The sequence below is a fragment of the Empidonax traillii genome, unplaced genomic scaffold, assembly GCF_003031625.1.
Source record: "Empidonax traillii isolate 1590-97213 ecotype Southwest subspecies unplaced genomic scaffold, ASM303162v1 scaffold4:size3804566, whole genome shotgun sequence".
Classification (NCBI taxonomy): Eukaryota; Metazoa; Chordata; class Aves; order Passeriformes; family Tyrannidae; genus Empidonax; species Empidonax traillii.
The window spans coordinates 1,531,698-1,546,600 of record NW_020955197.1 but is presented as its reverse complement, the minus strand read 5'-3'; the positions used below and the strand labels follow the sequence as shown (position 1 = coordinate 1,546,600).

The 14,903-nt window shown below is 34.4% G+C and overlaps 1 protein-coding gene across 9 annotated transcripts in view; it reads right to left on the bottom strand.

Moving 5' to 3' along the window:
* The window catches only part of ADGRV1 (adhesion G protein-coupled receptor V1), a 251,512-nt gene that overhangs the window by 235,381 nt on the left and 1,228 nt on the right, over positions 1–14,903 (bottom strand). For all 9 annotated transcript variants that reach the window (XR_003570537.1, XM_027878011.1, XM_027878004.1 and 6 more), the window contains exons 2-5: positions 4,318–4,502; positions 3,259–3,408; positions 2,095–2,190; positions 928–1,032 (exon numbers count right to left, since the gene is read on the bottom strand). Coding sequence is in view for 8 of the 9 variants with exons in the window: in XM_027878011.1 (XP_027733812.1) it covers positions 928–1,032; positions 2,095–2,190; positions 3,259–3,408; positions 4,318–4,502 (536 nt within the window). In the remaining variant the exon portion in view is untranslated. The remainder of the gene's footprint in view (positions 1–927; positions 1,033–2,094; positions 2,191–3,258; positions 3,409–4,317; positions 4,503–14,903) is intronic.

Here is a 14,903-nt window from a genome sequence, read left to right as displayed (position 1 = left end):
TACTAAGGAAATTACAGTTAATATTGAAACCTAAAAAATAGTACATCTTGTAAATTTTTTTTCAACAAATGTATATAAACTGCATTCTGAGATGAACCTGATTAACTGTGCAGATAGCAAAATTTATTGGATGTTGAAACAAGCAGATCTCCAATAAATTACAGAGAGAATCTCATTCTGTACATTATCCATACATACTGTATTTAATATGCAATAACGTCTTGTAAAAATCTTTTGAGATTTTGTTACACCTACATTAAACCTTTCATGGCGTGTAAGACCGGACAACCTCTACAGAACTTTCCATATGAAAAAAATTAACTTTCATTTTAAAGAATGTAATAGAATCAGAGCTAGATTAAAAAAAAATCCCCACTTCCAAAAAACCAATCCCTCCCACAATAAAGGTAATAACTATATCCCATTCAAATGAAGTAATCATGGCCTAAATAGTTAAGTAATTATTTTGAAAGGTTCAAGTTTCTAGGAGTTCAAACTGCAGACTTACAGAATTTCACTAAATATTGAGCTCTACACTTACATATTTGAACTTGGTAGAAGCATTAAAGACTCAGGCATTTATTTGAAAATATAAATTTTGAAGAAACTAAGAAGAAATTTCTTACACACTTAATACTCATTGCTTTTTTACAATACCAACTAATGCTCCAACTCAGATACCTTCCCAAATGACAGAGAATACTCAATTTTTTCTAATGTCTCCTAATTTTTTCTTCAAATTAAGCAGTCAGATAATTGCAATATTTTCCATTTGAAAGGTAGTATCCATTTTATGAAACAGAATTAACAATTGTAGGCATAGGTATTTTGTCCATCTTTCACCTAAATAAACACTTTGATGCAACTTATGATTACAGTCTCACAGTTTCATCTAACAAAGGTATGAATCCTTTTTGATGAACTCACCTCAAAAGTTACAATGACTGTCCCGTAGGTTCCTCTCTCCCTAATTAGAGTGAGAGGCACAAATTCATTTCTGCCCCTGGGCTCATTCACTGTGATTAAGGCAGACTAACGAGGAAGAAAAGGGACAGGCAATCAGGCACAGATCAAATATCACAGCCGAAGGAAGAAACCGTTACCATAGAAATACTAAACTCCCACAGACAAGTTAATCCAATCTGCAAACCCATCCACTATTGGCATACATTTCCTAGCAACCAATTAGTTCAGCTAATACAAAGCTTGAAAGATTTCAGATTAAAAATTATCATGTTATGCATGTAGAAGTGGGTTTTCCTGTTTGGGTTTTCTTTGTAAATTAACATAGTTAATATACACTAAGCATTGGCTTATGACTACTAGTATTTATAAGAGCTCCTAGCCCTGTTAAAATGGGTTTTGTACATTAAAAATTCATTTATGAGATGACCAGATAATGGACTCTGTCTCAAACTGTTGTAGTTGAAAAATTTAAAAGAATTTCAGCAACTCAGAGAGCACTGTGGCTCAGTACTGTGGTGCTAAAAATTTCTCATATTAGATTTTCTTCAGGGAACTCCTCTACAAATTATACTGCCATAATGCTGGCAATAAAGCATAATCTCTTTCTACTAACGCAAACTGTATTGTTGCAAATATCCTCCACTGTCTTATCTCAGAAGGTGTTATACGATACATATATACTACAATGCTGCTCTCCCAGTTAAGTAAAAAATTGGTTGCTAAACATGGGGAAAGGTATATTATATATCCTGAGTATTTCTAAGCTGCAGCTTTATCTTTCCTATGGTATTATTCCTCATTTCTTCCACACTGTATTTAGATCTTGACTTATAGATGAGGGCCAGTGGGACTGAACAATTTTAAGAAGTTTTATATTTAGATATTCAGATATTCATCCAAGAGTGAGGATCTCAGGCAACATCTCAACACCTGAAAGTATACAGAAATATTAAAGCTGTATATACGTATTAATCACATACATATGTATGAATTATCTCTGTAGATGTTTTCAGAGATGTAACAGAAAATCAGTTTGCAAGGGATTCAGGGGAGTAACTAACCAGCATATTTGACAGTTTCACCTTTATGTTTTCTAAGATTTTTACATATACTACGAAAAATCCATACCATGTTAAAAGAAATTATTCCAAAGGCATTGTCATTTGATAAGATTGTTACAGTGACAGATTTGGGTGAGCCAAGCTTTATCCTTGCAGATGGTTTCTAAAAGTAAAAACAAAATAACATATTAAATATGGAGAAAACTAAATATTTTCGTTTGACTTTTAAGGTTAAATATTAGTCTACAAAAAATGTACCCTTATTATACATATTACAATGAAAATTATTTAAAGCAATAGAATGTACTAAAATAATTCCTACTTAATGAGGAAATACACTCTATATAGTCAAGAATAAAGGGCTTGAAAAAAAACTTTTGTAAATGATTAAAGATAGTTTGACAACTATTAATGACACCACAGCAATAGGAAACTAGGTATGAAGCATCTAGCACTGTCAGGAATTACAAAGTTGTTTTTTCATCCCTAACATTTGTGTAAAACTGAAACTTTGAAGCTACTATACTGGGATATCATCTAAAGGATACACTAGGATATCAGCTATAAGATGCAAGTCTTTACAGCATTGTAAAATTGAGCTACATTTACAAATCAAAGTAAGAAGGAAGGGCAAATATGCATTTTCATATTCACTGCAAACAGCCTGAGATATGTAATAATTGGCAATGAAATACAGAATTTATCTTTACTGAACTGACATCTTACTTAAATCATAATCTGTTAGCTAAAAAAATGTCAATATGAACCCATTTCTTTCTCACCCCTAAATCCTGTGAGACAGAACAATATGAAGAAATGTATTGATAAGTATTCATAAAATTGTTTGTTTGGTTTTAGGTAAGTCTTATTGACATCCTCTTTCTTCTGCTACTTCCACCCTCTCCTCCAGGTACAGTCCATGCAGCAAAACAGGAATCTAACTCTTCTGCACTCTTGTGCACCTTCAAATGTCCACAGCTGAATGCACTGCTGCTCAAGTGTCAGGCTATGTTTATACAGCACAGCAACATCATACAGAGACAATTATAGGAATGGCAAACCTAAGGGGCAGTAAGCACCTTCCTGGTTGGATTTCAGATTTTGATTCTTACCTAATACTGCTCACAAGCAGTAGGACTACACTGAAATCTATATAATCTAAATGCCGTTCATTTATGTCAGTTTACTCACTGTTTTCTGGGGAACAGATAATTGAAGGACTGAGACTTACTGCTAGTGTCAAGTGAAATGTGAATGTCTCATCAGCCTCTGGAAGATCATCATCACAGACAGATATATACACTGTTCGGTTTGTTTCTGTATCGGGTATAAATGCAGCTGCGTATGTGTCAAAAAAATCTCCTGTGTCTTCTCCATCAATCTGCAATAAGTACAAAATCCAATGTCACTTCCTGCTTTCCTTAATATCTTCTAGATTCATTTGAACAGATTTCATACACTCTTTTTTTGCACATAATTCCTCCCACAATTTCCCCTGTTCAATTTCTGGACAGAAAGTTTATAGATACTAACCCCTCATTTTCACGCTGAGTAAACAGGGTGGGGAGGAACAACAACCCAATCACACTTTATTCAGAACCATTTATGACTTCTTTCCTTGCAACTGGGTATCTTTTGCAATAATGCATCATATGAACATGTTTTTTAATGGAAAAGCTATTCCTGTACAGGAAACACACATCTGTTCACCTCATAATACTCTATGTGAATTAAAGTTACCTTAGGATTTAACTGCCCTCTGCCTTCCAGTCTCACTTTTGGCACTGGAAGGAGCCTGAGCATGCAACTTAGATTAACAGTTTGATTGCCAAAATTGGCAAGATTAAGATCAATTCATCTAGTCAACAGAAGAAAATTGCCTAATAATACTGTACATGAGATGGTTAGAGGAGAGATTACAAAGGTAGTCATGTCAAAACAGCAAAGGGTCTAGATTAAGTTCATAGTTGGACACTGAGACTAAATGTAAAGAAGCAACTGAACCAGCACGGCTGCCATACCTAGGTCATACTTATAGGCAATAAAGGTTTGAACGAACCATTGCGAAAAAGGATATTCTTCATTTGAGATCAGTGAAATCAGAAGTTCAGGGAAGGTGAAACAAAGTATGGAAGGTGCTTCTGTGGCTTTCACTTATCATTAGCCATGCTGGTAACTACTTTTCACATCTGAGTTTTTCATCACACTTTCATCTGAGTCCACACTTCCCAAACAGCTCTTCAGAATTATATCAATAGTCACTGAGAATATAACTGCCATAGTTTCTTACCGACACAATTGCTGTGATGTTAGCAGGCTTCCCTGTCCTCTCAATTACAAGACGTATAACAGTTGTACTTGTTTCATTGACTACAAATTCTGTTTGTCCACTGAACTTCACTTCTGTTTCTCCAGATGTGAAATGGATGAGTAACGCTAAAAGCAAATAAACAAGTAAAGAAGCAGAGGGCATCCCTATCAAAAAAAAAAGAAAAAGTAAATTGTTACTCTACAACACTTAAAACATTCTTAAAACATTCATAGTTGATCTCACCAATCCAGTTGATTCCCCTCAACTCTTACAATTCTGTGATTATCTTATGAGTTTCATAAATTAGATTAAAACATACACAGGTCTTCACTATAACCAACTCAGATAATGTCATTATCATCTATATCTAATTCTAATTCTATTTTCATAGTTTTCACCTAGTGGTTTTCTAGGCAGTATTTATCAACTTCTTTCAAGTGGAGGAATAATTAACTTCTTTTAAGAAAAAGCAATGACCTTACCACAACTGTTTTCATTTTCAATCAATAAATTACTAACTTCAAGGTTGAGAGTTCTATTTCCACTTTCCTTGCTCTCTAAATTGACAGGAAGGGTGAAGGGTTGAAAATCTGCCGTCACCTCATAGATCATCTTCTGGACTATGAAATGTTCTTACACATTCGCATATTTACTTGAGAGTCTTTTCACACTTCTCTTATCCCACGATAAGAGAAGTTTTCCTGTCACAGAGAAGCACTGTGGAACATTTTAGTGCTATTGCAACCTTTGTACAGCCAGACTTCTATTTGCATTTGTTTCTGCACAATGTCTAGTTCTCTCTTCTGTTAGGATATGACAACTTAAAACAAATGTAGTTCATTTCTCTTACACCAGAGTCTAGTCTTATGATGTAAAATACAATTTTAAGTCCCAGTGAAGTTATTAGGTGTTGATGCTGTGAAAGATGCACTTTTAAAAGGGTCTGGCGTTGTTCTGTAGAGGCTTCTGTTGTACAGTGATGAACAGAACTGAGAACATGGATACTGGATGGAGCAGATTTCTGTTATAAGGATCTAAGCAGTTTTGAAACAAAACAAGGGAACAAAGTTGTACTCTAAACACCAAAATACATTACAGCATGGAACTCTAATTGAATTAGTTCCTTCATCAAGCTTCCTTTAATCTGTGGTCACTATTTTATAAGATTACTTTTTAAAATTTCTGTACAAAATATACAAACAATATCTGTGTAATGAAAAGTATAAATAAAATGTCATTTTGCTTAAAATTATACTTCCAAAGGCTATGACTACCAGAAAAATCTTGTCAATGGCAATTGTATAAAATGTGTAGAACATATTAAATTAAAATTTGCATATCAATAGCATTTAAGATGAGACATGTTTGCAAAGCACTTCTTATTATTATGAGTGACAGTTATGAATATTTAGTCATAAATCATCACTGAATCAGCAAATGTCACTCATACACTGAAACATATTTTTGTCAGATGCGTGTCAAATTTGAATCAGAATGCACTTGAGGTCCAGCACAGAGTTTGAATGTTTTATGTTTGATGTCAGGTAGCTTTAATTGTGCACTGAGCAGAGAATAACTTAACCTTCAGACCACTAAAATCAACACAGCTGCAGAAAGACTTCAAGACTTTGTTTCATTTTACAAGAAATTCTGCCTGGACAAGGATAAATTTCATGCTGTGACGATGTGAACTAAATTGCTTTTAGGCAAATAAAAGAGCAAAAATTATCCCCATACATAGTGTATTAACTAAGTGTAAGTTGGAAGTACAGTCAAGAAAACTACCAATGTCTTTTAGAATTCCTACAAGCAACAAACTGGTAGGTCGACAAAGTTAGCTGATTTTAACTACTTGTAATAATAAATTCACCCAGAACTCCTGAATTTCACAGATAGAAGAGACAAGCAATCAAAGTAAGTGCAAAAAATCAGGAAAAAACATTTCTCTATGAAAACAAATATCCATTTTATCACCTACTTGAACAGTGGTTTATTATTCCAAAAAAAAAAAGTCACACAGTGAAATAATTATGCTGCATAGCTTCACACTGCTACAAACTTTTATTACCATGAACTCAGTCCTTTAAGATATCCATGGCTCTTACCGAGAATTCAGTGTGTAACAGACTGACAGGAACAATGCCTGATTCCCACATATCTATCTACTTAGTAATTCTAGTGCAGAAAAAGCTTATAGTGGGAAGTAAAGAAAAAAAAATATAAACATTAACTCTTGGGATTTATGATTTAAAATTATCAGCATTTCCAAATGTATTAATTTGCAAAGTAATTTTTTTTTGTTTTTATATAGAACTGCTCTGGAAAAAAAAAAAAAAAAAGAAAAAAACTAAACCTTCAAGCCAGAAAGAGAACAGTTGTCTAACCTTTGTAAACTCTGAGACAATTACACTGTCTGCAGATGCAGACATCATCCATACTAAACTGAGGAATTTGTTGACCTTTTAGCTTCAGCTGTTACCTTGTCATAGAATTCACAAATATCTTCCCACGGTACATGCTTCTAGTAAGCAATACTGAAAACATGATCCTTGAAGGCAAGATTACAAAGTTTAGAATTACTTGAATTCTATTACTTCTACTAGAGAGCATTCTAAAACTATAGGATTACTGCTGCGGAACAAGAGAAGTTTCACAGTCATACCATCAATTATTTAGCTGGTGTGTATTCCTCCTTGTTACGTTATTTGTACTAAGATTTACTTTGCACAGCCTGCCAGAAGTAGTTTTCACTCTATTTGTAAGAACTCAGCTTTGAAAATCGACACTATTTTTTAAAATTGATGTAATATAACAAAAATAACCTAAATCAAGACTTGGAGAATATAAAACAAATTTTTTCAAATAGTTGAAAAGATATTACAGGTCCCAGTATTTTACTTTATTAAATATGAACCCACTTTGCACACTAAATGCCTACATAAATTTATAGGGGAACATAATTAACTGTATTGAATAAAGTTCAGCAAAAGTCTTCAAGATCAGGGATTCTAAGAGGACTCTTCCCCAGCTCCATCACCACATTATACCACTGGTGACTTTAAGTGTAATTTTTTTAAATTAAGCTGAAACTCTCATCTTTGTTCACTGTTAAATTTTGGTAAACCATGCATTTGGTGATCAAGTACCCTGCTTCAGCTAAACAGTACTAAGTTCAGTTCTCTCCATCCAGGATATCAAGATTTTCTAGTCAAAGTAGATTAATGAGCCTAAGTCATTGAAAAGTTTTTATAACAACAACAAGGAACAGAATATCATACATCTTCAGAGTATGTACAAGTCAATGGAATAACTACTGTGTTATCATGTTCTGACTTGAGCCATTTCAAATAAAGATTTGTAGTGTCAGTGGTAGTTTAAAACAATTTTACATACTGAGGTTTACATTATGTTTTTAAGAGGCTTATAATAGAAGTTTCTGGCAACAAAACCAAGAGAAAGTACCTACCAAATAAGAAACTAGATATTTTAATGGTCCCATTCTTAAACTACATAATTTTTTAAAAAAAGATTAAAAAAATCCAACAGCATTCTGAGTCATGATTCCTAACTTTTTCATTTAGTCTGTGTTTTATGGCACTTTCTGAAGCATATTTATGTTTCCCACTGAAATACAGAATCCTAGCATAGAACCCAACAAAGCATATACTGATTCCACATAGCAATTTCCACAGTACTATTGCAACTTATATGAGGAATACCATTTCAATCTGTTGGCCAGCTGGAGCCAAAGTAGGCTTATGAAACTGGTATTCCCTGTAACTGCTGAATCACCAAGATTAGCTTACTTTTCCCAACTAGTTTCTGGAATAAATTTCAGGTGAGGGTTTTAAAGTTTATAAAGAATGAGTGGTCTTTTCTGCAGATCTTTACACTGGCTTCTGTGCTTAGTAAATCAAAACACTTAAGAATGAAAAGCTCTCCAGGCTGTTTTCATTGAAGGATGAGGGAACCTATAGACTAGTGCAATATGGAGAGATCAAGAAGGGAAATAAAAGGGTTGCTCCAGATTAAAAATCTGAAATTAAAGGAGTGTAAAATGCCAGATAGGAAATACAGAATGGCAAAAAAAAAAAAAAGGGGAGTTCACTAACAAAGAAGATGGGACAAGGGATTAAGTATCCTCTACCTCGGATTTGTTACTACTGTTTACAGAAGCAATGAGCAGGTTTGCTGGAACAGCACCTCTCCTACCAAGCAGCTACAACTGGATTACCACCACCCATCACTGAACAACTCACTGTGTATGTCTAGACATACAGACACAGAGGAGCAGAGTAAGTGTAAAGCCCAGTGCACTTTTCACTGTCTGTCCTCTAACTACTCCCAGTGATTACAAATACCCAGCCAAGTAGAACACTAAAAAACTGGCATTCCTGGTACTTTGCATTGAGTTCAGCATTACAGCTATCAATGGTTGCCAAAGAGAAGTCGATTCACAGCAGAGATGTCAGGGCCCAGCAGCATCTTCAGCTGAATACAATGGGAGACAGATACATGTGCTCTTTCATATGTAAAGAGGAGATTCTCTGTAGTACACAGGAACAGCATAGAGCAAGGAGTTTCACAAGGTCATTGCCATTGCTGTACCTGTTGTAGAAACTTATTAAAACCCTGCATATTTTCAGCATTTTTATTTTAGGCATCTCAGAACTGCTAACGTTTACAACAGTATTGGAGAATACCTTCGGAAAGCAGCAGGGATTATAAAAACTTTGGTTTACTAAATTTCTCCTTTCTATATTGTCAAGATTCCAAATTAAGAGAGAAATTATGAGGTTTTTCCTTGCCTCAAGGTTCCCACAGTTCACACATATGAAAAGGAGGACATAACAGCTGGGTTTACAAAACCCAGCATATGAGTAGTGGGCATTATTCAAGCCTGCTCTGTCAGTTCTTCAGCTGTTGTTCCTTCTTCAGTTCAGGCTCTTGTTTAGATGTTGAATAAGTGTCTCATTCTAATAAGGACTGTTTCAAAATAATACCCACCTATACCCCTTTTTTGCCTTCAACCTGCTTCAAGGTAAATAAACCATGAGAATTATACTAAGTCACAAGTACTGCTTTGTGTGTGCCCTTGGACCATGCTAATAGTTGCAGAGTCTGTCTCATAAATTTCCATGGGTGTTATCCAGTGTCACTGGATGCCTTTGCTTCCTATTCTTCTCTAGGATTTCCTTTATGCTAGGTACCTGCACAAGATTCCCTTTCTTATTACTAACATTGCTAACCAAAGCACAAATGCAGACTACTAGATGCTGAAAATCCCTTGATGTCCTTGATCCCTTCACTGTCCTGAAGTTTTTGGTCTCAATTGCCTACTTCTCTAATCACTACTGCTGTCTTGATAGAACAGGACTCTAGAACTATCTCAGGTGCTGAAAAGATTTATCAGCATTTGAGATTAATGACACTGACATCAGTCAATTATTCTCCCGATCCCTTGCTTTCTAACAATTGCAATATTTTATTTTTTTTTAAATCCTGTTACCTAGTACTACCATATATATCACTGGGCATGGTGAATTTACTGTAATCTGAATATCACTACATGATAATTCTTGCTCTTTCAACTATCCCCTCTTGAAAAAGGCATGCACCCTTCAACACAGATACCTTATCCTAAAGAAGAAAAGATGCTTAACCTGCCTACTACTGTATTTACATTTACTACTCAGAAAAGTACATCTATTATCACAGTCAGGAACCAATACATGCAGCAGTAAATCTGCAAGCTGAGGCCAAGACCGAGGCCCTATTAGAAATCCAAGTCATCTCATCCTGTTATTAGAGGTCACTTAGAGGTAAAAAGCTTCGTAAGTCTAGAGTAGCCCTTGCAAGTTTTCTGGCAACTTTTCACTTTCTTGGAAAAATTTGACTGGATATAAACTATATCCTTATTTTAAGTTCTAAAGCATATAATTACCACTGGAGAACCAATTTTTATCTCTTATGACAGATAATGTTAAAGGCTTTCTGAAGTAACCACCTGCTCTAATTCTGAGCTAGAAACAAAGGGTAAAACTCTCAAGCAGTGTTGAATCCACTACTTCTGTTTGCTAGCAGCAAGTAGAGAAAACACAAGTCTTCTACAAACATTTCCAGTTACCTTATCATTTGCAGCTCAGACAGAGAACCAGAAAAGAATTTTGATTAGGTATAAGATCCAGATTATTTTTACGCAGAGTACCTCCAGTGATTTGACTTGGAGCTATTAAGGTTACTTTAAATTTAGAACAGAGATCAGAGTCTGATGTAACCAAACTTTGGCTGAAATCTGCTGAAATGGCTGAAACAATGTTAAGAAATATACCAGTTGGAATCTGAGTTTGCCCAATGTCAAAGAACACTGATTTCACCTGCAGAATTTCTAATTTATCTCATGCAATTGATAAGAATCTATCCATATCCATGTCTGACTATACAGTGTAAAAACCAAAATATTGTTTTGGAATAGTTCTACTTAGCATACAGTATAACTTTAAGCAAAAAATAAACACTGTTTTCAGATCCACACTGGAAATCATTTTCCACCTATATAGCCCTAATGAAAACAGCAGATACCTTTCACTAACAGAAATTATTTTACAGGGTATTCCAGAACCAAGGCCAGCTTTTTGCATAGGTATTTTGCACCAAGTAGGGCTTCAGACACTGTAAGTATTTATATCCTCTCACAAACTGTTTTCTGCACCAAAAACAGGATTAAAAAAGAAACAACCAACCAACCAACCAAAAAAAAACAACCAAAAAACCCTCCCAACAACCAAACTCAGTGAAAACCAAATGATCCAGCCACTAAGATGCCTAATACTCCCAGCTCACACTTGTAGCATTAACTGCATGACTGACCCTGCCACAGGATCAGGCTCTTAACACATGGAACCAGAAATCCAGCTGATGAAGGTCTGCATGCTTCATTGAGAAACACCCATTTATTATACTGCAGTATAGATCTGAAGTTTCACCATAACTTCCATTTGTATCTCAATTTTGGAGCTTTCTTGCATGTCCTCAACACTTCTACTTAACATAGGTCAAGAACATGGAAGCCAGGGACAAAACTATCACAAGCTTCAAATACCTAGTACTTGCTCTGAATGAATAGTCTATATCAGAACAAGAATTCATGGGGTTCTGCAGTTTAGTAGTTATTTTTTCACACTTAAAACCAAAAATGTAGCAATCTGTTTCACAGCAGTGCTTCACACATTATTTTATTGCAAAAAAAACCCCAAAACTGTAGAGTATAGAAGAGTAAACTGAAGCAACAGTAAACTGAAGCAACAGGATGGCATTGTTTCAGGTACAGTGACAGAATTGCTGCTAATCACAGTGGATTCTCACAAGTTAATATACATATATGAGCCAAACAGAATTTTTACTGTGTTGCCTAATTATTAGAATAATTGCATCAGTGATACTTCTTGAGTTCAAAACAGCATATTATTAAATACATAAATTAAAGATGTAAATAAAAACAAGGTTCTTTTCTACAGTTAAATGTATTCGCTTTTCATTAGATAGCAGCAAATGATGCTGACTTAAAGATCTGTGTTTTACAAAGTTACCCTTCTTTCTGTAGAAGTAAAAATATATTTGTGTAATTTGAGAAAATAATTAGCATGGGGCCCTCACTCTAAGCTACACTGTGAATTAATCTCTTAAATCTGGTCAATCCGTTTTTAAACAAAACACATGGTAACATATTTATACAGTGAAGAGAACTCTCCAAGCAAAATTTGTTTCGGTTCAAAGACTTTTTACTCTACCTTTATCACATACGGCGCTTTCCCTGGCTTTCTAAACCTTTTAACCTATGTCACAATTTAATAATCACTATTTAATAATTATAATCATTCCCTTATTAACTGGGTATTTCTTTTCATTCTTTTAAGGCACCCTGCAGTTCAAGACAAGGAAATCTCTTTGTTGATTAGTTATTTAAGACCAGCAACAATAACTATGCTGGAAAGAAAGGTGCTTTGAGAGGATTACACAAAGCTAGTTCTCAACAGCACCAAACCAAAAGCAGCAAATTACAAACCCGAGTACTTCATCGCATGTAACCAAATTGGCTGGTTGAAATGCTAATTGCCTTTCAGTAAAGCTAAAGGCAGACAGGGGATCCTGAGCTTCACAGAATGACACGCATTTTTTACCCTACTTCTGCATCATTGTCTTGCTGAGAATTATTCAAAATCTATTCATAAAGGTAGCTCTTTTCCTAACCTTTAAAAATGTGGGAAATTTTTAAAGCTCTTACCAATACCTCAGATCTGTTGGCTTGCCAAAGCCATAGCAGATGGCTGAATTAAGGCCATATTAAATCCCTAATGAAGCAAAGCTTCATTCAGAGCAGTAGCATATTGGACCAGTCCAGGATAAGTGACTGAGGAAGTTTCTTTTGCCATCAGAAAATGACAATCATAAGTATTTTCTAATTAATAAGTCTATACAAGATACAAAACTAGATAGCTAAACAAAAATCTTTCAGTGTATAAAAATATATTGCCATTACATTCTAGAGGAAATTCTGTCTTCCTAAAAAATCCACAAACACAAAAGGTGCAATGAACATGAAAAGCATCTTCTCTGTTGCTTAATTTTGCCAGAGAAATTTAGCCTGTCAAATGTGCCTGTTTCAATAAGTACAGGTATGCTTATCTTTATTGCAACCTCGGTTTGGACTTACAAATTACTTCAATACAAGGAATTGAACAACTCTAGTTTTATATTAAATATTCATAAGCCAATCTATGAAACATTTTTTCATATTTTAAGCTTATTTCAGAACTCACAGTCTGCAAATTCTTTCTGCAAACTGACATAAGTTTTCATGTATATTTTCAGATATTTCCCAGTGAGATTATTCACTGAAAAAGTTACTTAAGCAAGTGAGACTTTTCAGAAATTTGTGAGGCTGTTTGTGATTTAATAATTTTTTTCTGAGTAAAAAAAAGCTAAGTGGAACAAGACAAATTACATCCAAAATTTTATCCTATCAATTTTTTTTTCCTAGTAAACAGTAATGTGGCTCTTTTTAGACAAAATTATTGAATTTGCAGAACTATGGCAAATGCCTACAGTTGCTAGAAATGGTTCTGTAAGATTCAATTTGATGACTGAGATGCTATATAGCATCTTAATACACATTGAAAGAAGTATTTAGACACTACGTATGTGTATTTCTAATGAGGAAAAAAAGTGTTATATTTACCCTTATATACAACAGTGACTATACCTAAATTGGCCAGTCTTGCAAACTGAAACATAAGCAGAACTTCTGCAAATGCTTAAAACCAATCAAGATGATTACAGATGTAATCATAGCCATATACGTGATCATATCTTTAGAAAGTCAAGGCCTAATACTCCATTAGCAAATAATTTCAGCATACTCTTTTTATTTTCTCTTGCCTACCTACATTTTTTTGTATTTCTTAGTGAGCAATAAATTGACCAGATACCAGGAACACCGTGGAAGAGACTGGCCAAGAAAGAAAAAAATTAGGGAGTGGAGTAATTCAGAAATAAAATTCAGCTACATTGCATGAGATACCCTATCTCAAATCCGCAAGAGTCAGACATACACTTTTACTGTTTTGATGCTTCCAAAAACACCTTAGGCTAAAACATCACATGTAGTTCAGCCAATGTTTAATTCTACCTTTCTTCAAAGTATGACGCAACGACATTCTTTTCCATAAAGTTTTCAATGAAACATTCTACAATGAAAGTTGTTAAGGTGATAGACTACTGTTACATACTTTTCAAAACTCGATAATTAATAATCAACTCATCATTACCATGTCTCAGTTCTGAACAACTATGGTAGTTGTGTAACAGTGTCAAAGATGATCTGTGAATCATCAATATTTTTCTCACAATGTGCTATAAATTGTTTGTATCTCATGAATGAGATCCTTGCAGACCTCTATAGTGGTATTCTTCTTTCATGCTAAACACTAAAGGTATATACATTCATAGCTTTTCCAGTAGTTACATTTCAGTTAATTAAAACGTGTGCAAGCATAAACACTTTTTTTTTTTTTTTTAAATTCCAAAAGCAAATAAAAGCCCCTGGAAGACAATAAGCTTAAATAACAAAATTCCATGTGTAGTAGAGATTTTAATAAGAGGTTATGATTGAGACCTGATTCTGAAAATTTCTTTCAAATAAAGTTCACGACTATTTCTAAGGGAAGAATTGCACAGTAGGTTTGAATGTGCAAGGGTCAGTCTCATTTACTAGCACCAACAATTTGAAACTCATTCAGCGCTATTTTTCAACCTCAAAAATGCTGACAGCACAAATAAACTGCCCAGCACTAATCCTCACAAAAGTAAATATAATTTTTGTCCTTCAATTCATGTCACCAGGACACAGATCACACTTACAAGCTAATAAGCAAGTGCTCCCATTAACAATATTAATTAATTTGCTCAGATGTAAATTTAGTAAATGACACAGATTTCATCATATAAAGCTATTAAAATGCATAAGTGTAGTAGAAAGCTGCTAAAGCACAAAACTGTGCTTTATA